The sequence below is a fragment of the Notothenia rossii genome (assembly GCF_949606895.1).
Source record: "Notothenia rossii genome assembly, chromosome: 4".
In the NCBI taxonomy this organism is placed as follows: Eukaryota; Metazoa; Chordata; class Actinopteri; order Perciformes; family Nototheniidae; genus Notothenia; species Notothenia rossii.
In genome coordinates, this window is record NC_136902.1 from 15,690,680 (window position 1) to 15,715,709 (window position 25,030).

General features: G+C 43.8%; 2 protein-coding genes across 12 annotated transcripts in view; both read left to right on the forward strand.

Annotated features, from left to right (window-relative positions):
- The window catches only part of LOC307037756 (serine/threonine-protein kinase WNK2), a 42,805-nt gene extending 18,014 nt beyond the window's left edge, over positions 1 to 24,791 (forward strand). The window contains exons 7-31 of one of the 11 annotated variants that reach the window (XM_079678831.1): positions 748 to 967; positions 2,717 to 2,993; positions 3,080 to 3,195; positions 5,002 to 6,105; positions 6,228 to 6,266; positions 6,799 to 6,981; positions 7,128 to 7,154; positions 7,371 to 7,553; positions 7,885 to 8,205; positions 8,422 to 8,465; positions 9,519 to 9,678; positions 9,773 to 9,889; positions 10,372 to 10,536; positions 10,774 to 10,825; positions 11,243 to 11,341; positions 11,748 to 12,526; positions 13,626 to 13,683; positions 13,774 to 13,847; positions 14,032 to 14,684; positions 17,599 to 17,825; positions 18,019 to 18,237; positions 19,240 to 19,338; positions 21,314 to 21,358; positions 21,809 to 22,104; positions 22,223 to 24,791. In XM_079678831.1, the coding sequence (XP_079534957.1) occupies positions 748 to 967; positions 2,717 to 2,993; positions 3,080 to 3,195; positions 5,002 to 6,105; positions 6,228 to 6,266; positions 6,799 to 6,981; positions 7,128 to 7,154; positions 7,371 to 7,553; positions 7,885 to 8,205; positions 8,422 to 8,465; positions 9,519 to 9,678; positions 9,773 to 9,889; positions 10,372 to 10,536; positions 10,774 to 10,825; positions 11,243 to 11,341; positions 11,748 to 12,526; positions 13,626 to 13,683; positions 13,774 to 13,847; positions 14,032 to 14,684; positions 17,599 to 17,825; positions 18,019 to 18,237; positions 19,240 to 19,338; positions 21,314 to 21,358; positions 21,809 to 22,104; positions 22,223 to 22,543 (5,878 nt within the window). In that variant the 3' untranslated portion in view covers positions 22,544 to 24,791. Of the gene's footprint in view, positions 1 to 747; positions 968 to 2,716; positions 2,994 to 3,079; positions 3,196 to 5,001; positions 6,106 to 6,227; positions 6,267 to 6,798; positions 6,982 to 7,127; positions 7,554 to 7,884; positions 8,206 to 8,421; positions 8,466 to 9,518; positions 9,679 to 9,772; positions 9,890 to 10,371; positions 10,537 to 10,773; positions 10,826 to 11,242; positions 11,342 to 11,747; positions 12,527 to 13,625; positions 13,684 to 13,773; positions 13,848 to 14,031; positions 14,685 to 17,598; positions 17,826 to 18,018; positions 18,238 to 19,239; positions 19,339 to 20,471; positions 22,105 to 22,222 lie in introns of those variants that run through there. The other 10 variants (XM_079678826.1, XM_079678827.1, XM_079678823.1 and 7 more) reach the window with 10 other exon arrangements.
- LOC307037792 (uncharacterized protein) lies at positions 3,215 to 4,986 on the forward strand. Its single transcript, XM_079678899.1, has one exon. It carries the CDS (start codon positions 3,489 to 3,491, stop codon positions 4,431 to 4,433), a length of 945 nt encoding a protein of 314 aa, XP_079535025.1. The 5' UTR covers positions 3,215 to 3,488; the 3' UTR covers positions 4,434 to 4,986.
- Positions 24,792 to 25,030: the final 239 nt, after the last annotated feature.

A 25,030-nucleotide genomic window follows, 5' to 3' on the forward strand; every position in this document is an offset into this window, starting at 1 on the left:
TAAATGCACTTTTATAAAAGGACATCTCCTCTTGTACTTTATATATCATAGCTGCTACATTGTAGTGCCACGTGGTAAATGCTTGTATGCTGCTCATGCTCTTCCTGCATATCATGTACAGTGTTTCCCATACATTGATTTATTTGTGGCGGGCCGCCACAATTAAATATCGTCCGCCACAAATGGATCTCATAAAAAAAAAAAATATATTATTATTATTATTTTTATTTATTTGTTGGTGGTCTAATGCAGAGGTTCCCAAAGTGGGGGTGGTCGCGAGACCCCGAGTGGGGGTCGCGAGATGATTACAAAATAAAAATGGAAAATTAAAAAAAAAAAAGTATTAAAAAAAAAGTATTTTTTTTTTTTATAATATTTTTTTTGAATCATTATTAATAATAACAAACGCCCCCACAAATAGAATCAAATTCTGTGGGAAACACTGATGTATTTATTTTTGCTATGTATACAAATGTCATGTTCTTATATGTTGTATGTGACGGGACTACGGATGGAAATTAGCTCAAAGCTAAAATCCGGCTCATTTACACTTGTAAGCATTATTTTGTTTTAAAGTGTTCATCAATGTGCACTGTCCCGGTTCAAATAAACAATTCAATTTGAATGAAAATGAAATCACGCAGCCCACCATTATGATGCTATCTGCAAACACTGTACATTACAGAAAAGTGGCAGCAGTGTGTTCTGTACACATTATTGCCTGAGTTTTGGTGTTTCTCCTCTCAGGTACACCATCAAGGAGCTGCTGAACCATGCTTTCTTTGCTGAGGACACAGGTGTTAGGGTGGAGCTAGCTGAGGACGATGATGGGAAAAAGGACTCGATAGCCCTTAAACTTTGGGTGGAGGACCACAAGAAACTAAAAGGAAAATACAAGGAGACTGGTGCCATCGAGTTCATGTTTGACCTGGAAAAGGACGTCCCTGAGGTCGTGGCACAAGAGATGGTGAGTGATTTATGTTCTCAGAAAAAGGGTTAGGGACATCAAATATTTGGAGATGAATCGGGATTAGGAATCCTGTGATTCATTTACTTTTTGTTTAACATTGTGATGCCTACCCTTAAAAATGTTTGTTTGACCCCTTCTAAGTCCTTCTAAGCCCACTTTCAATGAAAGCATAACATGCCTGAGTTTGTGTTCAGACATAAATGAATCCTTATTTGAGTCCAGGAAACACTCCTACCTTACATCTTTGATGACAGCTTTAACCCGTGTTTGTTATGCAGTTTGTCATGCTTTGTTTGTCTTTCTGGTTAAGTGTGTTCTAGCTGCTGACATTACTCTTATCTGATCATTGGGGAATGCTGTCAAATGCAGATTGCTGCTGATAACTTGCTGTGCTCCTTCAGGAAAACAGTGATTGGGGTTTTCTCCCTTTTTTTGTTTACATCGCTTTGATTGAACGCCATCAGATAAAGCACCCACAGGCCCTGCAATAAAAACCTGGCCCAGAAAAATGCTCAGTGTGGGAGCCATGATTAAACCAAGCTTAAACCTTTTTATATCACTCATCTAACATTCTGCAGCACCATGAAATTATTTATTGGGGATGGGATTAGGAGAGTTTAAAGAGTTGAGTTAACACAGCTGAAGTTCAGATGGAAAATATAAACATATTCACTGCCAGGCTTTGTTCTTTAACGGTCTTAAAAAATAGAAGGAAATAAAAGGAAATGGTTACACATGACCAGAAACAGTAGGGAAACCAAGACCTTTTAAAGACTTTTTAAAAGGAGGATCCTTTTGTTCAGAATGTCCTTTCAGGGGAACTATTGAAAATGACCTCAAACCAACTTGCTTTGAAACAGATGTGTGTTAGGACTGAGGCTTGGGGACTGAGCAGCATCTGCAATGTATTACCAGATGTTCCAAGTAGACTTTATGAAATCTTAAGTGAATGCCTGTGAGGCGTGTCATCTGCATTATAATCAGGCTCTAAAATATTTACCAAAAAAATGTAGTATCTCTTTCTTTCTCTTCTGCCCCATCTCCTATTAATTTTTTTCTCTCTCTCCCTTTATCTATATGTGCTCTTTTGGCCTTGTCCAGGCTGAAAAGCTTGGATTCAAATGTAAGGCCTCTGTGTAACATTTGCCTTGGGCACGCGAGCAGACACGTGGGCCAGCAGCACAATGAGATTGTAGGGGCAGCTTGCTCCAATGTCAGGTCACTCCTCATGCACTCTAATGAATCACTCTGCAGCGACAGGATAGATGTGTTTCGTCTCTGTTGATGGGCGTAGTTCTCCCTTTTTTTGTGTTACTAGTGCATGTGATGTCTAGTAACAAGTATGTGTTTTCCATTACATGCAACTTTAAGTTGCTGCAAGTAAGATGAATGTTTTTTTAAATAGCATTGGATTTATTTTGCAGAGCATAAAGCAGAGCTTTTTTTCTTTGAAATATTAAGACAAAACGTTTCTTTAAGCATGTTTTCTGTTCAATGCATTCTGCCTTTGTCATATGCAGATATAATAATCCTGACAAAGGGAATACTTCCTCACTACTCTGATCCCCTTGAAATACTTCCTTTCTTGTACTCTCTCTCTCTCTCTCTCTCTCTCTCTCTCTCTCTCTCTCTCTCTCTCTCTCTCTCTCTCTCTCTCTCTCTCTTACACAATGGGCCCTCTCTTCTCTCACATGCTCCGTGCTAAAAATATCCTGGAAGTCATGCTCTTCCCTTTTTCTTTGTCAGGTGGAGTCTGGCTTCTTCCATGAGAGTGATGCTAAGACTGTGGGAAAGTCGATCAGGGACCGTGTGGCACTGATTAAATGGAGAAGAGAGAGAACCGTGTCTGCTGCGGCCGCGGCGGACCTAGCTGACGCGGGTCAGCGGGTTCAGATGACTCCGTCTCAGGGCATCTCCGCTGGGGTAGCACATGTAGGGCAGCCTTTGCTGGAGCCAGAAGAGCCAGAGGCAGACCAGCACAACAGGCTGCGTAACCTACCAGCCAGTGCAACCTCAGTGACATGTAAGAGAGTGTGTTCTCCTCCAATAAGAAATACATGAGCCTAACCTTGACTTCTTTACGAGAGCATGATTTGTCTGTCCCTGCAGCAGACAGCACACTGGATAGTGGCATGGGCTCCACCGTCTACTCAGACTCCCACAGCAGCCAGCAGAGTGTCCTCTACCAGTCCTTGCTGGAGCCTATTACTATGGCAACGCAGCAGGTATGTATCAAAAGCATACACACGCAGGTGGACCTTGTACATTTAGATTTATTATTAAACACACACATTCCTTAAAAGTGGCCATCGCTCATGTGCGCCTGAGCACAGGCCCAATTAAACATGCATACACTGTTCTGGACATTTACAGATCAATCTTCAATAACACACACTAACAAAATGACACTCCTATGTCTTTCCCATACATTCATGTGTAGTTGCCCTCACGTTTGTTTGACCTCATCACATCATGTAGTTCTTTTTTTAGGGGGTTTCATCCGTCTATTTTGAGTAACATGTGTTTTGCTTTTGGGTTGCTCTTTGACCAGTGCCAGAGCGGCAGCCCTCCTCTAACAGATCATCCACACTCCTGTGAAGGGGGGGAAGTATGGGGGGCCACACTGAGCCCAGATCTCAGGACTCGTTTGGGAGCTACAACCCGGAGAGGAAGTGCTCCTGTTCTTGACAGTCAAAGGGCAAACCAGATTGCCCAACTGCATGCCCTCATTCAGTCGCAGAGATCTGTAAGCCCCACCCCCACAGTACCAGAGGTCCGGTTGGAGCTCAGCCCCCCTGATCTTCACTCAGAGGCTAAGGATGGGTTCCCCTCCCTGAGTGCTCTGCCCGTACTATCTGTCCCTTCACACAATGAGTGCCGTCGCTTTAGTGACACCAGCATCTTACCACTACCAGTGTCCACCAGTGAGAACTCAACACAGCCTGTGCGGGGGGGACGCAGACACTCGGACCTCAGTAGTCTTCTGAGTCTGACCTCTCATCATAATCACCAGCTGGCAATGCAAAGAGGCCAGGTGTGCCAGGTCTGCCTCTCTTTGCTTCTCCTAAGGTCAAGAGAGGGGAGCTACCACCGCCCTTCTGTTGCCATGCCACACCACCACTGTCCATGTGACTTTAGACAAACCCTTAGTCATGGGCGGCTGAAAGGTTTTGGTGATTCCTCTGATTTCTCACTACTGCAGCAGTCACTGTTCAACATAATAAGCCGCAAAGCAGCCCCGTGTCACACCACACACACCCAAGCCACCATGCTGCACCCCTCAGCTGCCCACAGGATGGCCAGCAGTGACGGAGACTGCAGCCTGAAGCGCCATCTCCTTAGTGGCACTCTGGTTGGGGACAGAGAACCCCTCCAGGACACTGATACCAGGGCTTTAGGAGTGGTAGGTCACATTAGCAAGTCGCTTTGGTGCCCCATATTGGGCCAACCCCTGCTTAACTGATCAAAGCTTCTCCAATCCTGTATGAGGTACAGCCTTACTCTGCATGGAGCTGGTCTCATGTGCTGTCTGAGTCTCGCTGCCTGTAAAGGCCTAAAGAGCTGTCTGTCCTCTGAAAATCAAAGGCTTGCTTCTGTCAAAGGACAATAGCCCTATCTCTAATATACAATGTTTCCCTGCTGATTTACCTTAACCAATCCCTTCCAGAGCTGACCCACATTTAAACAAAATGTTCCTTCCTGCTATACTGGCACAATGCTGCAGCTGTCTTGCTCCTCAGCTTGCTTTGGGTAGATGGGCTCTGATCGAAGGAGAAAGGGTCTGACCTCACTCCCCTCGGTGTTTCCTACATTTTCTCTCTTGTATCCTTATTATAGCGCACACCTGTCACCGCCTGCTCATTGTTGAAACGGATGCTTCATTCACTTATTTGTGTCCTTCATCCTCTCATTCTACTTGCTTCCTGTAATGTGTTAGGCAACTTATACGCTTTTGTGGGATTTTTACCTTTTCCCGTAAAATACACCCCAAAGAGGGTCTAATTTGAATTTCTCTCCTTTTTTGTCCTCAGACCAGTTCAGCAGGTCATCAGAATCAACCATCTGTACAGGGCGTGCCATCATCCAGCACAGCAGTGCACGCACCACAGCAGTACCTCCAGCCTGGACACAGTTACCCTGCTCCTCCATATGTTGGCCAACACACTGCTGCAGCCCCGGCTCAAGCTGCTCAATGTTCAGTCAACCTGCAGCATACAGCCAGTGCTGCTAACTACACACCTCAAAGTGTTCAACAGACTCAAGTGGCAGCAAACATTTCAGCATCAGCTGTGCCACAACATGTTGCACAAAGCTACCAAGCACCAGGACACCACCACCAACAGCAGCAGCAGCAGCAGGCGACAGCGGCTTTGACTTTCCCTTTGAAAGTCCAACAGACTTGTCAGAACTGTGTAGCCCAACCTCAACAACAGGCTCTCTCTGTGTCAGGATATCCTAATCCAGTTCAGCAACAGACTGCTGCTGCAGCACCAACCCTGCCAGCCCAGCAGCCAGCACAAAGCTACTCTCTTACATCTGTAGCCCCAAATATGGCAGCCACGGCCCAGAATCATCCTACACTAGCTCCCAGCGCACTGCAACACATAGTCAATCTGCCAAGTCAGCATCCTGGTCCAAGCTCCTCCACACCAGCACTTTACAGCCAACAGATACCCACTCAGCAAGAGCACCAACTGAACACTCAGTCCCATATTCAACTGACTCAACATGCTGGGCAGGCCTATATTCAGCCTCAAGTCCAGCATTGCCAAGAAACTCAGCATACCATACACCAACAAATGACACAGCAGCCGAACATGTCTCCTTGTCATCACCAAGTACACACCTCAACTCTACAGAAGCACAGTCAGGAAGCCATGCAGACAGCAGGTCAGCAATGGAGCCACGATGTATCCCAGGTTCAGACCCCAGCTCATCTACTTCGTCAGACAGCATCGCCAGTTATGCAGGTGGCAGCCACGCAGCAGAGTTACCCTGCTGCCGGTCTACCTGATGCTGCATGTCACAGCTACACACACCCTGCCCTCGGTGCGCTGCAGGAGACTGCTGCAGGTCAGAGCCAGTACCACGCTGCTTCGTCTCCAGCTGCTCCACTGACATACGGAGGACAACAGGTGACTGTAGTTAATAATCACTGTGCAGTATAATGTAGCACGGTGTCATACTGGTGCCCCAGTTTTGAATGTTATTTTAGTTGTCCCTCCTCTGACCTCGCACTGTTTTCATTTTTCATCAGTTTCAACCCTATCTTTGCAACGCTGCTTTCCTGAACCAGGTAGAACGCCTTTGTTTTTGTTTGTGTGTCTGCCACAGTGGGATTCAGTATGAGAGGGACAGTACAAATATTATTATGAACATTATTATCTATGGCATCGCTGTTATTACTTTAACAGACCTATATTGCGGGGCCCGGTTTTGATTTGGTGCGGCTGAATTGGAAGCAGCTGTGTTGATGGACAGCGATTGAATGAAAAAAAAAAAAGAGCAGCTCAACGGGAGCTTCCTCAGACGGCAGCCAACAGGGAGACGATGGAAACAGTAATGAAAACAATAGCAGTGATTTTAGCCCCTGCCTCCGCCTGCCCTCCCAGGCTTGCTCTGTGGTAAACAGGGCTCCAATATATGCAGCAGATTCAGAATGATTCCTGGCTTAGGGACAGGAGGGGAAATGTAAGCTATTCTGATCTGGGTCAATAGGAGGAAATGCAGTTTTCCAAACAGAAAGATGAAACCGGAATCTCTTCCGTTATTGACCCCCCCCCCCCCCCCCTTTCTTTTTCTCCCTCCTGCTTTTCCCTCTTCTTTAGAACATCTCTGCTGGTCATAGCATCTCAAAGCTTGGACAAGACGGGCAGAATCTCAGCCAATCAGCTTCAAGTGTGCCAGCCCAGGCTCTGCCTCATCAACAGTCAATAGCTCAGGCTACTGTCCACCAACAACTCCAACCTTTGCAGATTTCTAACTTTTTGCCACCTACACATCCATCCCAGGTATTGTTCCGTTCTTCTCTATTGGATTATACGGACCAATAACAACATAAACTTGGTCCAGGTTGTGATGCGTCACACTTTTATATTTGATCTTTGTTCTCTCGATTTATTTGAGTTTCCTCTGTTTCCTTTTTTATTGTCTTCAGTTTCCTTCACACTATCCCACAATCCAGGTGATGACAGCTGTGCCTCCCTGTGAATCCTCCCACCCTCACTCTTTCACTGCCCCTCACCCTTCAACCTCTTCCTCACTTAATCCCATCTTCCTTTCTCCTGGACAGACTGTTCCCCCCTCTGTCTCCCCCCTCTCTCCTTTGCAAATTGAAAATGTATTAGTTTCACCCATCCCCATGTCCCTCATACCGTCCCCCTCTCTCATGCTCTGTAAGGTGGGAGCCACATCCCCACAGCACCAGCCAGCCACTGTTCTGCTGCAGAGCGTTAGATCTGAAGCTCCCCATTCACAACCTGCATTTATGTCGGCACCAACCGCCCACCCCATACACACACACACTGCCCCGTGCCAGAACACACACCCTCCCACAAATGGCAGCGCTCAGCCTCTGATACAGGTAATAATGACTGCTGCAGTGGAGTGCAGATGTTTACCAAGAGGGTGTGAACCGGAACCTGTGATTGTGATAATCTGTCAGATCTTTGTTTGTATCCTCAAAAGAACTGTTAGGGTCACTGTGCTGTTGTTGTGTGGCCGAGGGAGAATGGACGTTTATATGTGAAAGTCAGATTAATACAAAAATGACTTGTAAAATGTATGGAAGTGAAAACCCTTAAGAATAATTTTGTATCAAGAAATGGCAAATCAGACTCATTTTTGAATATCTCTAAATGATTCTTCCATGAATATAAATAATACAAATCTGTTATTTGATTTGTCTTGTTAAGCAGGTTCCCCAGCAGGCCCAGATCAGCCATCCTGAGCATGTCCCCTCTGCCCAGCCCCCCCAGCCTGTAGGCTTCTCCTCACCTTTGCACAATGGTTCAGACCCAGGCACAGTCTCCACTGCCCCCCAGCTGGACAACAACAACCCCTGCCAGCTGGCCCCGCAGGCCCAGAGTCAGGTTCAGAGCCAGATTCCTGTGCTGCAGCCCTCCGACCCTCAGAGGGTGTCATCTGGGTCTGCCAGCTCCTCTCTGACTCAGCAGAAACAACTCGGTTCTCTCACCGGAGCTGCAGGTCAGGGTCCAGCAGAGACCAACATGGAGGTATGGACATATGACTCAGTTCCTCATTTGAAAATGGTTATATCTTATATCTTCCTCTCTCCGCCTTGCTTTGCAAATATACCAGTGCAGACGTACGAAGAATAATTATACTTTCTCTCAAGCCACCGTCATAATTGATATCTAAAATAAATGACCTGATATGCTACTCTTGTTTGAATCCTTCTCTTTGCTTGACTCTTCATTTATTGTCTATAGGATCAAGCCACAGAGAAACACACTGGAGGACAAAGCTATGACAGGTACCAGCATATCTCCCCCCAGCACTCTTTGCAGATTACACTCACTGATTCTAAGAATTAGAAGTAATGCTTTTTGGATGAAAAGAAACAGCTCTGACATGTTGCAGCATTCTGCATAATAAGCGGCTGTGGCTCAGTGGATAGTGTGCTGGACTTCGAATCAGGTGATAGCAAGTTCGAATCCCACTGCAGTCAGCATGTCGTTGTGTCCCTGGCCAAGACACTTCACCCCAAAGTGCTCCTGTGGGGATTCTCCACAGTACTGAATGTACTTTAGTCGCTTTGGATAAAATGTAATGTAATGCATGTTGACATAAAGCAAGCGGTCTTAACCAGTTGGCGGTCCTCTCTTACTTCAGACTTGAGAAATGATAGGCTTTTCTTGTTGACAATGTTGCAGTAGTTTCATTGGTTGGACACATTTCACTTTCATCTTTAACAAGAAGTGAAAATAAAAGAATTAAACTCTATAAAAAGGTAAGGTGGAGATGCTGTTTGCCTTTAGCAAACATTGCGGGCGTTCCGCTATTCCTCCCAAATAATAGATTTACTACTAACTATCTAGCTATTAGTTTTACCGACCACTTTGATCGCCCTTAATGCTTACTTCCTCTGATAAACACACTGTGACCAGCATTATTATAGTTTTAGAAATGTAAATTGTTCCTTCATGTCAGATAGCTATTCTGTCCTCTTTAAGCTCATGTACAGTTTAGTGTCACCAATGGTGGATATATCAGACTTTACCAAATCCTACAGGCCTTCCAGAGCAGAACTAAACCTTTTCACTATTTCTGTATCGGAGGTAACGAATCATTTGTAGCTCAAGATTTCTGTCTATCGTGGCCTGAAGATTGTGTGACACACTTGGCTAGTTTCTTTTCATTTCTCACCATTTTGAGTATTTCTCCTTTTGTCAATCCACCATCTTTATCTAAATCTGAGCAGCGTTGAGCATGTCAGAAACTATAGTCTCAAAACCAATGGCCCATGAAGAGTGTTTTCACGAATAAGGCATTACTAACACAGATTGCCTTTCCTCACCGAAACCAGTGTCAACTCCGATGCCACATCAGGGAAGGAGATGAGCGACGGCTACGAGGGGACATACGGAGGTAAAGGCGAAGGGAAAGTCCGCAAACACCATCGCAGGTCCACCCGCACTCGCTCTCGGCAAGAGAAGATTAACAGGCCAAAGCTCAGCATGCTCAATGTGGGTAACCAGAACAAGAATACACTTTTTAAGATAATTGAAACAAATGATGTGCAAGTGGATAATGTATTGATTGTGTGTGATCTTGTTAAAGGTGTGCAACACTGGCGATAAGATGGTCGAGTGTCAGTTGGAAACTCATAACCACAAAATGGTTACTTTCAAGTTTGACCTGGATGGAGATGCACCGGAAGAGATTGCCACGTACATGGTATGTAAGAGACGGAAACTGACACCTAAACTGATGCAACGGTTTCTGTAGTATGCTGCAAGTTTACTTAAATAGTTTTTAATGGCTTAGAACTCATATTGATAGATACATTAATATTTATGTCATATAACTTCTTCACCAACTGTATATGTACCGTATATTATAGTTGTTCTGGGTAAACGCCTACTTGTTAAACTTAGCAGCAAGTTTAACTTCTATGATATGAAACCCTAAGAAACAGAAATACTGCAAAAGTACTCCGTGGATTTTCTTGGGGCCTTTTTATTGAGAGCATATCTGGAATTTCAATCCGTTTTTTTACTCTGTAGAATGTTGACGAGGTCCCCCCTCCTAAATGCGTTTTTTTCCTCCTGAAGAATTCTTAGACATCTGCTGTTCCTGGCACAGTTTTATTTCAAGCATTGCTTTTTAAACTAAATTCTGTAATATTCTTTGGCCCTCTTCTCCATGTTGCCTCTCAGGTGGAGAATGATTTCATCCTGCCTTTAGAAAAAGAGATGTTCATTGAGCAGCTGAAGGACATTGTGGACAAGGCTGAGGACATGCTGAGTGAGGACACCGAGGGCGAGAGGAACTGTGACCACGGAGGCAGTCCCAAACAGAGTGAAGGCTCTGTGGGAGCAGAGGTGAGAGAGGATCTGTTGGCAGTTAATAGTTGCGATGGCACAATCTGTCGCCGAGCCTGTGCCTTTGATACATCATCCTGACAGCACTCTCAGGATGACTTTGCATGCAACGCTGACAACCAGAGCTGCCAAAAAGATCACCTCTGCTGATGTGACATTTTGATCTAACTGAATTAGCTCTTGAGGCTCAGCCCTCACCTGCATCAGATCAATGTAGTAATGCTTTCTTTTCTTTAGGGATTGAAGGCTTCTGCACCAAGCACACCACAGCTGGTGTACCAGCAAAATGGTAAGAACTTTAGCCACCTGGAACTTATTTATTCACTCAAAGAAAATCCACTCACACTTTTCAAATCCAGCGCGGCTCGGTTTAAATGTCTTAAGGCCTCAAGTTTATCAATCTAAAATAAGACATTTAGTGGTTTTAAAATGTTTCAAATCCATCTGTCAAAAGTCTTCCCAAAGATTGGAAGTAAGATTGTATCTCTGCCAATCTACAAATGGTCGATAACATCTATTTAAACTGTCTAATCTTCCCTGGACATCCGATTTATTAAGAGGCCTGTGATGATTTATTGAATGCATTTTAAAGTATGTATTCTCTCTTTTTATCTAGCTTTCAAAGTATCAATAATCTCATTTCTGTTCTCATTGCTTTTATAACATTTGTAATTTTGAGTTTTTTCTTTCTCTGTGTCCTTGACAGTCCTCCACACCGGCAAGCGCTGGTTTATCATCTGCCCTGTGGCGGAGACGCCTATTATAGACAAAGAGAAGACTACATCCAACACCTCTACAGCCCAGGGTAAGCTGCATGCTCCGAAATACAGACTATCAGGAATGCTCCCTTTTCTGGCTTAAGAATCCCCACTTGCGATACTCTAAGTTCTTTACAATGAGCAATATGAGCTGCTGCTTTCCCTCCAAAGAATATACTCTTTCAGGTTTGAGTCTTACTCTCTGCTGTTGATAGGGAAGATGCTGTGCATGCTTTAAAGTCGGCTCCTTGGGGTCAGTTATATAAGAGTACTTCTGCAGTTGTTCTAGGCAGAAAGGAAGGGCAGGATTTATACTCCAGCTGACAGAGCGTGATGGGGGAAGACAGGCTGTGATGTAACACATAAGAGCAAGCCTCTCTTCTTCACAGCCTTGGCTGTTTAACTCCAATATGTTCTACTCCAAATCAACACTGATCTTTTTCATTTCTCCAGAATCTGAAAACTCTGCCATGTCATCAGTCAGGCGCAACAGCAGCACAACTTCAGCGGCTCCTCAAGTCACATCTTTATCCTCCCAAAGCCTGTCATCCTCCTCCTCCTTGCCCCCCGCGCCTCAGACCTCAGTGCAACCTCAAGACCAAAACATTGACAAAACCCGGATCCAGCCGCCTCAGCCCTGTGTAACCAAACATGCCCTCGCCCATCACAACACATCCTTCCCTGTGGAGGAGCCTTGCATCTCCGCTGTCTCTCTGGTATCGGACATTCCATGCTGCTCTATTGTGCCGCCTGTCTCTCTGAACGTGAATGCTATCGATATAGGAGCAGCTAGTGGTTTGACATCTAATCAAACTAACCTGCACAATCAGAAAAACAGTCCTACTGGAGACCCAGCCCCTCAGCTGGCCTCCCATCAGTCTGTGGTGCTGCAGCAACCCTACGCCACGCCCATGCAGCCGGGGACAATCACCTCCCAGCCGCAGAGTCCAGCACATCAGAACTGCCAGGTGTCCGGCCTCCAGCAGCCGGCGAGCGGGGGGCCGGGCGAGTCGGACAGCGACGGACCGCGCAGGGTGGAGTTCACAGACCGCACCATCAAGACTTTGGATGAGAAGCTGAGAAACCTGTTGTACCAGGAGCATGCTCCATCCCAGCCCACCGGCATAGCGTTGGACCCCCAAGCCCCCTGCACAGACGGAGTCAGCACACCTGTAGTGTCAGACAGCCAGAGCACTGAGGGGGCACTTACAAAGAAGAAAGGGGATCAGCTGGTAAAAATACTGTGTTTGTTTGTGTTTGTGATAATTGATTTGATTAAGACTAACACCGTGTTAACCCTTAGAGTGACTGGAGCCTACACTCTTCCATAAGTGGGTTAAAAAGGACCGGTATTAGAATAATGTGTTTTTATGCAATTTTTGTCATTTTGGTTAAAAAATAAATCACTAATATAATATTTAGTATTATATGTTGGTTAACACTAGAAATATTTTATTTATAATTTTAGACTTTTTTTTACATTTTGAAAAAAAAACATTTTGAACATATTGATGCAGAGATCTCCCCTATTCTGAGACCCTCACAGTATTCCAGTCCCTTTTCAAAACTCATCTCTTCTCCTCTTGTCTACATAGCCCACCCCCCATCAATCCATGCCGGTTGATCAAGTTTGATAATCCTATACCCCCCACCCTAACCTTCCCTTATATTTTAAAGTGATTTTGAGTCCTTGAAAAGCCCTATACAAAAATTATGTATTATTATTATACTGACAGGTATCAGATCTTGCTGTGTAAAATAATCTTCCTGAGAGGTGTCACTTGTGATGTAGTCTGTGTGGTCTACAGTGAATGTATTCCTGACAGCAACAGGTGATAGAATCAAAGGTTCCCATAGGATCCCATAGAAAATGCATGCGGGTCATGTTTGACCCACTTATGGAAGCTTGGGGTAGTAATACAAAAACTACAATTTCTTTACATTACAAATTTGAATGGCATGATATCCAAAACATGTTTTTTGAGGAATAGCTGGAATATGAAATGATAAACATTTACAAAGATACTTCAAGAAAACCACCTCACCGGGTCAAAAAAGGCCCACTTATGCATCTAAGGATTAAGAGGTAGGTTAGGTCACGAAATGACTGCTGTCAGCACCATCATTGATCTTGATGTTATTCTCTGACGGCATCATTTTCTGTGTGTGTCTTTGTGTGCTACCAAAAACAAATCAGTCTGACTCATTCAAACAAAACTGAGGTCAGGAGGGAACAATGGCTCCCCTCACAACACTGATCTAGCCCATGTACCGCTTGCCTCTATTCAAATGATTGTAACCTCCTACACACACACTCTTCTCCCCTCATAGCCTCAGATTCCTGAGCGGACAGATAGTGTGGGTGCAATAAGTGACTCTGCAGTGGGAGGTAGGTAACCTTATTTATATAATGTCCATTTCAAATGATTACTGCATAATAGTATTGTGACCATTCAAAACATGTCTCCTTGTCTTTCAGCGACTAACAGGGTTTTGGACAGAAGAGATGAGACAACCAGCTCTGGTTCAAATAGCTCTAAAAGCCGTTTTCAAGTAAGACTCCACTTTAAAAACCCTCTAAATGCTAAATATGAATGTCCTTTGACCAAAATAGATTACATGACAGGTCATGACTTATGCCATTGTTAGTCCTCGGTTCAGTTTGTGGCCTAAACATTGGTTAATGATGTTTATGGACCCTCATTTTGTTATGAACATGGGCTTCTCTTCCTTCCAGATCATCCCCACACCACCGGATGTCATCTGTCATTTAGAGAAAAGCAAGACTGGTTTCAGCACCTGCAGTTCCGCAGCTCCCTCTAGTGGGTCTGAAGGGTCTCACAGGCAGACCCTGGGCCCTGGCAGGAAAGAGAAGGAGTGTTTTGGTGTGGGCAGATTGAATGTGACAGCTGCAGCTGATCATGAGGAAGAGGGAACATCCAAACCCCTCAGCAATCGTTACTCTGCCCCGCCAAACTTCTATCATGTCACCCCCACCTCCAGCCCCGACCTCACCCCCCGGCACATCCCCCGGGCCCAGACCATCGGCACTCCGACCCATCACAGCTACCGCCATGCCTCTCACCTCTACTCTGACTCGGCAGATGAAGACAGCAGTGGTGTAGCCCCTCCCCTTGCCCAGCCCGCTCCCCCCGCTCATGCTCTGTCTGCGCACAGTGGAAGCGACCTCATGAAAAGGGCAGTGGCCTTCCTGCGGCGCACTGGCCGGAGCAAAAGTGAGCACAGCTCGGATTCACCGAGCAGACCGCCCGTGGCAATGAACGGACACACCACCTCGCCTCCTGCCCACTCATCCTACATCAGCAGTGACAACGACTCGGAGTTTGAGGATGCAGATATGAGGAAAGAGCTGCAGAAGCTGAGAGAAAAGTAAATGAACACACAAAATGTGTTGCGTTTGTATTAGGGCTGGACGATTTTGGGGAAAAAATCTAATTGCGATTTTTCTGACAAATATTGCAATTGCGATTCGAATTGCGATATTTGTTTTTAAGCGAACCAACGGAAGTTTATTGTAAAATGCGGCCATAACTCAGGCTAGGAAGGTCGTATCAACATACTCCCGTCTCTAGCACCCCCGCAGCCCGAGCTACGAGTGAAAGAACTAAACTTACATGAAACTTCCGTTAAAAGTCAAAGCTTCAGTTTAAGATTCACCCTGTAATAGATTTAAACATGTGATGGAGCATTACTAACCCAGGGTGTCCGCGGGGTCTTAAAAAGTATTAAACGTTGATAAATCAATTTAGCGAAAATTAAGGCTATTACAAAGTATTAAACGGCATTTTCCAAGGTATTAAGAAGGTTCACAGCAACAACAACATGAAACACCCTTTAATTTACTGAAACGACATGTCGGGAAAACCCCACAAGGCGGCCCCATGCATAGCGCGCCGTAAAATGCTGCTTATTATTTTAAGTTTCGTTGCCTTGCTCCGCTCTGTGTGTGTGGGAGGGGGGGGGGGAATAAACGACTACGGTAACGGGTCCCAAGGTGGGTAGACCGGCATACGCAACGCTCTGGGGGTCCAACGGCTCCGTGTGTGCCCTATATGATCATTTTCTGATAATGATGAAATAGCCCCGCCTCCCTCGCCCCACGTCTCCTGCTGCTGCTGGGCTGTCAGAAGAGCGGGAGAAAAAGAGAGGCAGTCACCGTTTATTAAATATTATTATATAGAGAACAGAGTCGTTATCAATTTGTTTTAAAGCTCAATAAATAACAAAGAAGACTTCTGACCGGCACTTTCCTAATTTTGTACGGAAGATTTAAACTTTAAAGGACATGTTGACCGGCGGAACATTTTTTTTACGGAAACTGCCGCACGGTCCCGTCGTTCCTTGGAAGAGGCGGAGAGGTGGGTGTTCTTCATCTGCTGGTGGAGATACAGCAGGAGAACACGCCGTCCACCGCGGAGAATAAACAGAAGGGCAACCCTGGCAATCATGCTCCGGGGTCTTCTTCGCTGCTTTTGGTGTATTTCGGGCGGCAGCAGCGCCACTTACAGGCCTGACATATGTACTACATCGTTTCCAGCATTTCCAGCGGTCTAGTGTGAACGGACACGTTAATTAATCGAATGCGTGTGAACGGAAGCCTTTTTAGGCGCTTGCGTATGCGTTTTACCGTGTGGGGCCGGGGTCTAAGCCAAACTATATCCGGTCACAGAGATCTGCTATTTTAAAGTAAAGTCAACACATATAGACCCTAAATATAGTCTATATTAAGAACGAGAAAAGTCTTGACATATATATCCTTTTTTGTAAACATGACAAATGTGTGAGGGTGATGACGTCAGAGCATCGTCTTATGTGCCAGGGGCTTAGCCCCGGACAGCCCCAGCCCAATTTAACCCCTGGGTATTTGTCAGGGAGCTCCTATGGCATTACCCCGCTGAAGCTCACCAAAGTTTAACATATTTCATAGTTCAAAGTTTTGTCAATTGTTTTGTTTATTGGTCAAATACTGGTTTCTACGGTTTTCTGAGGAGTTTTACTGGAATGAAAGAGCACAGAGTCTACAGAAGCAAATAAGCAGCATACTGCATTAAACCTGACCTTCACAGAGAGGTTGAAGTTCATGTGGAGAGGAGGCTTCAGTAGTCTGTCTGCACTCTGTTTAGTTTTGCTATCTTACAATCGATATAGTAAAGTGTGTTGCCAATGTAACTGGTTAGAACTCAAAGTTGCGATGAGGTCTTAAAATGTATGGAAAGGGTCTTTAAAAAGGTCTTAAAAGGTATTAAATTTGACTTCAGGATTCCTGCATATACCCTGTAACCTGACTCAGATGCTTTGTTTCACCAAACCATCTAGGAAAGCTCCATTGGAAGCCATTTGGAAAGGGCAGGCATTTTCAAAAATACTTGGCAGGTGATTGGATCAATCTGTCTATCACCTTCTATCATGGGCCACTTCTGATGGATTAACAATGGCTGGTACATGTGGAGCACAGCACTTCTGACTGGTGTGGATGACTGACACACAAGAAGAAAAAAAAAAAAATTGTAAAAAAAAAAAATCGTTCTGCCCTAGTCTGTATGTATGTGTAGCTATGCCCCTCTGCATAGTCATCAGCAATCTGGGCATGATTTAGATTATTGCATTTTGGCAGAAACACATTATGTTAACGGGCAGCAGATGTTGAAGATGCATATTGGTTAATGGTCATGCCTGCCTGGTTTTCATAACACATTTGGCAAAGGAGTTCTATCTTCTCATATGGATTTTCAAGTAGATGTCACATTACAAAGTTATTCAAAATAAGTGTGCTTTACCACTTCAATAAAAACCCTAATCGATAACGTACAATTCAAGTTTTATAATGAACCAAAATGGATTACAATTGCCAATTATCTTAAGCAGACATGTCATTCTTAAATTAGGACATTCATTTTTAGCAACAGTGTACGCAGATACAGGTGCGATGATGATCATTTCACGTTGATAACATGATGCATCCAATTCCAGTATGTGACTTGATTAGAGTAAATTAAATGTACAAAGAGCTGTTCTTTTCATTTTCTTCATCACAATGCGTTTCCTATGCACATAGCTCATCAAAAGCTTCAGCGTTGGTTAGATTTACAAATGCCATGGAGATGTTTTTGAACTACTTTGTAAAACGGATCTTGACGCAGGTATTGTGGCTGCTACTCTAATGAACAAGGCCTAATTGGACTACATAGCGAGTAACTTACTGAGGGAATGTTTGGAAAAAGGAAAAGAGACGGCAACATTGACTAACAACTATTTCTGTTTTCCTCCTGTACCTTCTCACTAGACACATGAAGGAGATTTCTGAGCTGCAGGCGTTCCAGAGAGGGGAGATTGAGCATTTGTACACGGAACTGGGTAAAATGTTGCCCTCCAATGTCGGCTTGGTTCACGCGGCACCTCTAAGCGGCCGCAGGCGCAAGGCCAGCAAACACAAGCTGAAGGCTGGAAAACTGCTCAATCCCATGGTGCAGCAGCTCAAAAACAACATGAGCACCGCCAGCGAGAGGAAAGGTGTGTGGGCTCAGATAGTGGGGTGATAAGTGGTGTATGTGATGCTTTATGGAGAGCATTTTCAGTCTGAAGCAAACGAGTGGAAAACACAAGAATGGCGTCGGGTTCAGAAAACCGTAGGAGTGTGATTCACAGAGTGACTCACTCTGACTCACACTTTTTTCTTAATTTTTTCTTGTTTTTGTGCACCAAGGTGAAAGCGCTGCCAGTTCTTCCAGTTCCCCGGCTAAGAGCTCCATCTTGTCGGACGGCTCAGCCCACTCCAGTGGCAGCTCCAGCTCCAGCAGTCACACCAGTGCCACCCCAGAGCAGGTCCACACCCAGCAGCCCTGCTCCCTGAAGGGCTCCTTCTCCTCGGACAACATCTACGCTGGGCAACACGGAGACGGGACGACTAACCAAGCAGGCCAAGGTACACATTATGTGTTCAAGTGCATGCTGATGTGTGTGCGGATGGGACAGCTATCTACCAAACAGCTACTAGAGATTAACAAGGCTTAACAGTGTTCATGTTGTCCATGAACTAGCTTTTGCAAAAGAGACCTGAAGGATCACAGACACAAACACATTGGTACTGTGTGAAGGACCACTCTGAATACTACATACATACGTATAATGTATGGTTGGTCAAGTCAGAAACACCTGCTGACAACTGACCGATAATAAACCATGGCTCTTTATGTAGTTGGTTGTTAATAATTTGAAGCAAGCAATGAGAAGGGATCTTATTTTACTGAGCACGGTATCTCTACGGTATCTCTACTTGTAATCTCGCAGCTGTTGAGTTCTTAAGTTGATCTAAATCAAAAGACGTCATTATTAATATATTTCTTTGATAGATCATAGACTCAGTCAATGTCTATGTTGTGTTTGTAACTGGCTGATTTCATGCTTTCAAATGTTGTGTTTTGTTTTTAATTTATGCCAATATGTTTTACTCATACTATTATTATTACTTTATTCCTTATTACTATTATTATTTTATTGTTTCAAGTGGAATTATTTACTTTACTCTTAGGTTGTAGTGCGTTTTCGTATTTGTATATATTTATTCTATGACAGTAGCATGTTAAGGGACTACAGTGAGGTGAAAGCATCTACAGGCTGTAGATACTTTCCCCTCACCCTGTCAAGGAAACCCGATTAAAATAAAAGATAAAACAAACAAACATTGGGGTCAAACCCTGAAACCTGTGTTTCCCCGCTCCCCTAAAAACCCTCTTTCATTCTTAATTATTGTCTGAAATGTCTAATGAATCATTGTATAAAATACTAGGCTCCTGTATATTGTGCACTCCTTATTTTCCTTTGCTGTTGCTTTTTATGGTGGGGTTTCTCAACCCAGTCTCTGTACACTTTTACAAAGTGTCTCTCTTGTTTCTTCTCTTCTTCCCTCTTATATTCATTTTTACAGGCTGGACGGTTTACCACCAAACGTCAGAGAGAGTCACCTATAAATCTAGTAGCAAACCACGCACTAGATTCCTCAGTGGACCTGTGTCTCTGTCCATCTGTTTGTATTTGTTCTTTTCTATTTACCCTCACTCATTTCCATCTTCTCTTCGTTTAACCTGCCTCTCTTCTATCACCATGTTTAAATATCTCTGTAATATTGTGGATCCTCTATTCCATCCTCCTCACAGGCCCCCCCCCCCCTCCTGACATCCCCCATTTTCTCTTCCTCACACTCAACCCCTCCCTCGACGACTTTAAACGTCGTGTCGTGTTCAATGTGATAATTAACTTCTGAGGATTTTTGTATTTTTAAAAGTTGTATCTACAAAGTCGGCTGAATCTAGCCAACATAGGCACATGCCACCAGGAGGAGAGAACACGTGCAGCCAGGAAATGTTTCCTTTTTCTCTTCAAGCATTCAGTGAAGCAGGAAACAGCTCTGTCTGTTTTAGCTTATGACTCTTAGGTCCCTTAACCTGTTATTGCTGATCGACATTGCAGAAGCATTGCTGACACTTTATTGTGGCACTTTAAGGTAGTTAATGCGCTTTTTAGCTCTATCGTATGTATCACTTCCTGGAAAGAGTGTATACTAGTCAAGTCATTAAAGGTGCTTGAAATTATTTAAAATAATAATGTAAAAATAAAAAATAGAAGTTCTTGTGATATTTTGTTGCCGTCTTCGTGAAGCCGTTTTGGTCATGTGCTCGTTAGCATTACATCTGTCTGACCCTCAAATCAACAGGACAGCTTTTTGGCTTGAAGATTAAAAAGGAAACATGTCTTGGGTGTGCGTGACTCTGGGTCTGGATATTATAGGTATTCCTCTGGCAATAATCCACAATTTACAGAACCACTGTTTCGCATTCATAACCATTCATTAGTGGGTATAATGCCCACTCCCCCTCATACAAATGCTTTGTGCAGCGCTTCTGGCTTTTAAAAAAAACAGACCCTATAAGCGCACTGGGGCTAGTCCTCTCCAAACATGGGCCGAGGTCACATCTAAAACCAGACGGTGTGCCCGTGTACACCTGAGAGAGAGAGAATGACAAACTCCCTTTTTTCCCTATTTATTTCTTGTTGTTTTTTCCATCCACTGTTAATTTTGATTGTTTAACATCTCCCAAGTTAAGGCACTTTGCCAAGTCAGCAATCCTCTATATACTAACTCAGCACCCCCCCCCCCAGCCCTCTCTGATAGGCAGGGCTCTTTGCTGTGCTAGAGGAGACTCTGTCCCTCATGTTTGGACGCAGAAGACGTGCATGGTGCCAGGCAGGGCACTGATGGAGACTTGCTCCGCCATGTGAAGGGCTGTATCATCAACTATTACTTTTTCCCTCTTTCCACGTCTCCTGAGTTACCTGCATGTTTCCAACAAGTGCTGACCGATGAGTTCCAGCTAGTATCTGTGTGCTCTTTTAGTTTCATTTATTTTGGTTTCACGTTTTGTTTCACAGGCATTCTCACATCGACTAAGGGATCTCTTTTAATCCAGAATCCAGTCTTCCTTTCTTAGAAAACGCTTATCTTTGGGTTATGGTCTCGCACCAACTAATAGACTAAAAATGTATAAATAAAATCAAAGAAATGTTACGCCTTAATTGTAAAGGCGAGTAAAATGATAGTGACTGCATTTGATCAGACTTGTTGACTTAAACAGAACATTGTTTGAAACAAGTTATTTTATAAGGCAGCATAAAATATGATGGTTTTCAAACTGACATGGTTAAAGTAATGGAAGAACCATTTGACAACCGAAGCTAAGAGTGCTTTCCATTTCTTAAGCTGGTCAGGTACAAGTTTGAATAGTGAACTTTACAAAATGGTTGCCCATCTTTAAGAGAACATCTAGGCTGTTTCTTCCAGTCCACCTCCACTTTTAAACCCCTTGTCCTCCTCTTCCCTCCCTCTCTCTCCCCAATTGTTTGATAGCTGAATGTGCTTATGAAGCAGCTTGTCCACATCCGTGTGGCGTGCAGTGTGTCCTGGCCTAACTGTTTCTGTCTTGTGCTGTTTTACCTTCTTATAGGGTCCACTCTGAAACGACTATGTCTAGGCAAAGAGCGCAGTAGTAGTAACTATCTCATTTACTTTCTTACTCTCTGTCTTTCTTACTCTGTCCTCACTACTTAAGTCCTCCTTATGTTTGTATGCGCACTTTATTTATTGTTTTGACACCTGGGAAATGTTGAAGTTTTGTTTTGAAAATGTGGGTTCATTGTTTTATATTTGATGTTTTTTTGCATGGCGGTGTTAATGTAGTGATTGCTCAATTTTGTCACTGCTTGCATATCAAACATTTCATTTGGCTATTACTACTCTTGGAAGTAATTTATGTTGCAATCCTTTGGCTGCTATGTTGGAAAAATATGTAAAAGTACACAACTCTTACTCTGGCCTCAACTGAATGATTTGGACTATTTTTTTCAAAAGTGACTGAAATTACGCCAAACAGCAGCCAATTGATTTGACAGTTAATATTGTAGAACTGGCCAGATTTGAAGACCTTTTTGTGTGTTTTCAGGGTCTTCTCCCCACACCACCACCGCTCAGACGGCCTCCAGTCAGACACAGCCGGCATTCGCCACACCCTCGCCATCTCCCCAGCCAATCACACGGCTCGCTCAGGTCCAGACCAACAACAGCAACAACAAGAGAGGCACGTTCACGGACGATCTTCACAAGCTGGTCGACGACTGGACGAAGGAGACTGTTGCGGCAGCCAATCAGCCGCGGCCCTCCCTCAACCAGATGAAACAGCAGAGACGCCAGCAGGACCTGGAGGGCAGAGTGTCACCCGTGGGAGCAGCTGCACAAGAGGTACTCGAAATGAAGATGTGCACTCAGGGATAGATGATGAAGCGTCGGTTGTACTTTGATCTCTGACTTTTGAGGCGGTCTATGCACTACTTTGTACAACAACTCCCTTCTGTTTCAGATGAAATGCCATGTCGGTCCCCGCAAGTTCCAGCTGCCTCTTTCCTGCCCCCTGACTGCTGCTTTAGGCCCCGGTACGCCCTCAAACCTAGCTCCCAACTCGGCAGCGCTCCCTCCTGGCTACGGGATGGCTCCTGGTCCTCTTTACCCGCAGCAGTGGTCCGGCATGCCCAGTCCTGTAGGGTCCGGGGGTCCTGTAGGCCTGCTCGGTGCTGCAAGAACGATGCCCTATGCCCCAACGGCAAACCAGGGGATCCAAGCCTACAACCTCATGCACGAGCCCGAGAATGGCCACTGTCCAAAAACCGCTAGGACTACCTAATCTGCTACCTAATATTTGTTCACGTGTAAGGGCACGATAGTCCAACTCCACTCCATTCTGCTTCATCAGAGCCACAGATGTACATAATCTGATGTTGTAAATGACCCAAGTGTTGATATTCTTTCAGCAACACTTATATCTGTGGTTCATTTGTGTGTGTCTATGTGTAAGTTTGTGTATACAATATTTGTTAAGTATGTATGTCTGATATCTAATGCTTTTTGGTTTTGACTAAACTTAGCCATACAAGACTACTTGTCTGCAGTCACGAAAAGCAAATATCACTTTACTCTTTATTACTGCAGTTCTCCCCTTTTTTTGTTACATACACTTTAAACACTACATTGGAATCCAAATACCAGTGGTGTGAGATACAGTAACCGGACAGTATTTATGATGAGGATATTTGAAGGAATGTAGTGCCTTGAACATTGATTTATTGATTATTTTATTTTTTCTGTGAACAAAGTGTGTCTGTATTCAAGTTATTTTTATTTTAGGGTAGCTTGAGTGCAGTCATTTTTTTTTGTTGATTTAATGCATTACAGACACTTTTCTTTTTGGTTTACATATGAATGCCCTTGTAGAACTGCACTATTAACAAAGTATATGCTCTTATTTTAAATAATAAAATAATGTTTTAACCCTTGTTTACTTTACACCCCTGTGACAGATGGAATGCCATAGTGGTGAGATGTACCATTGCCTTGCAGAAACAAACCGTTAATGTGAGACTGATGAGAGAAGGAAAAAGATTACGCCAGCAGACAAATCCACTCTTTCAGGTTAAATGGTTGGGTGGGACGCAGCCTCTTTTTGATAGGACAACTGATGCACGGGAGTTGGCAGTGTTGTAGCCTTGTGCTCTAAAGAAAGGCAGTGTCCAGAGCCATATATACTGTACACAGTTCTTTGTGCAGTTTATTTCTCTGGTAGTGTTTTGATCAGAATGTAGCAATTATTGTCAAGGCTAGAGGCTAAAAAGTGCAATTTAACCCCTCCACAAAGCTTTGATCGTGGCCTTGCCACAAGCCTTATCTCTGTGCAGAGGAGCAAGCTGAGAGTTGAACAGTTATAAATCACAAAGCAACAGACTGAAGTAACTGGACAAATTCTAAACATTACAAACCACCCAGCAAACATGCCACTACTGCTAACTGCTCTTTCAAATAGGCTATCTGATTACTCTGCATACACTTCAAGTGAAATGTTTTGTGCGATCACCAGTGTTTAAATTGTTTGCTGTTTAAAAGCTTGATTTTTCTTTGATGCTGCTATTGTCTGAGGTGATTCTACTGTACAGTTGAGCATAATATTCACATACAATGGTACTTTAAATATTAAAACCTCCTCAAATGAGGCGCAAACAAAGCAGTGTTATTGCCTTGTTTCACAGGTTGCTTTGGATGAGTCTTTTTTTTCATTTTCATTAATATATTGCAAAATTCAAACGATACTTATTGCAGGAGATTTGCACAACATATGGTCTCCCTTAATTGTAACCTATGTTTAAGAGTTTCCTACACTGTATATAGTGGGTTTCCCCACCTGTAATTTTGTATCACCAACAAGCATGCCCAATTTTTCATGTTCCATAAAGCAAAGATAAACAATAAAGCTACAAAGGTTGGATATTTCACATATACACGATACATTTAAAAGGTTTCAGCAACCCAATTCTGCCAAGCTGTGAAATGTACAGTTTTCTCGTACTTTATATTTGTATTTTTTTTGTGGAATGTTAAGATGGGGTGGTGGTGGTGGAGGGGTTGCTTTGATGTACATTATTTCATCAATTCGGTTTGAATTGGACTTTTATAGGATATTATGCAGAATCTTCTGCTTTGGTGAAATACTTCCAGTAGTAAGAGATTTCTGTTCTCTGTCACTTGTATCTGGTTTTGTTCCACCTCCTTCGCTGCTAACTCATGGTGAGCAGAGGAAGGAATAACTATTGTTGGCATACTCACTTGGATGCAGTGATCAATCAGAGGAGCTGAGATGCACGGAGGAGGAGGAGGAGGAGGAGGAGGAGGAGGAGTCCTGAAAATGTGCAATCTGCTCATCTCACTTCTCTCTGTAAAACAGTGCCCCCTGGTGAATATGCTCTGATTGTCAAAGGCTTGTATTCAAACAGTGGGATTGCTTCTGCCTGCTGTATATCCCACTGCATTACCCCACCCTACCCTGCTGCACTCTAATCACAGACTGAATGTTGGGAAATAAATAAATATTATTTTGTGCTTGATTAAGTTTCATTGTGTTTTATTTCCATTTATATTTCTAGAGGCTATCATCATATTCAAATCATGATAAGGTTATGTAATATGGAGTTAAGGTGATCATTTAAGGTAAGTTAAATCAATAAATTGGCACACTTTTTATTCCTACATAGTTAGTAGTTTGTATGTAGTTGTTTAAGTGTGTCGCGCACTCAGGCCAGGCTGGATGGTTTCAGTTTTTTTTTTTTACCCAGTCCTGCAGACA

What these genes read in the sequence shown, in the direction of transcription:
- LOC307037792 (XM_079678899.1), top strand. Translation starts at nt 3,489, where the DNA reads ATGTGTTTTGCTTTTGGGTTGCTCTTTGACCAGTGCCAGAGCGGCAGC.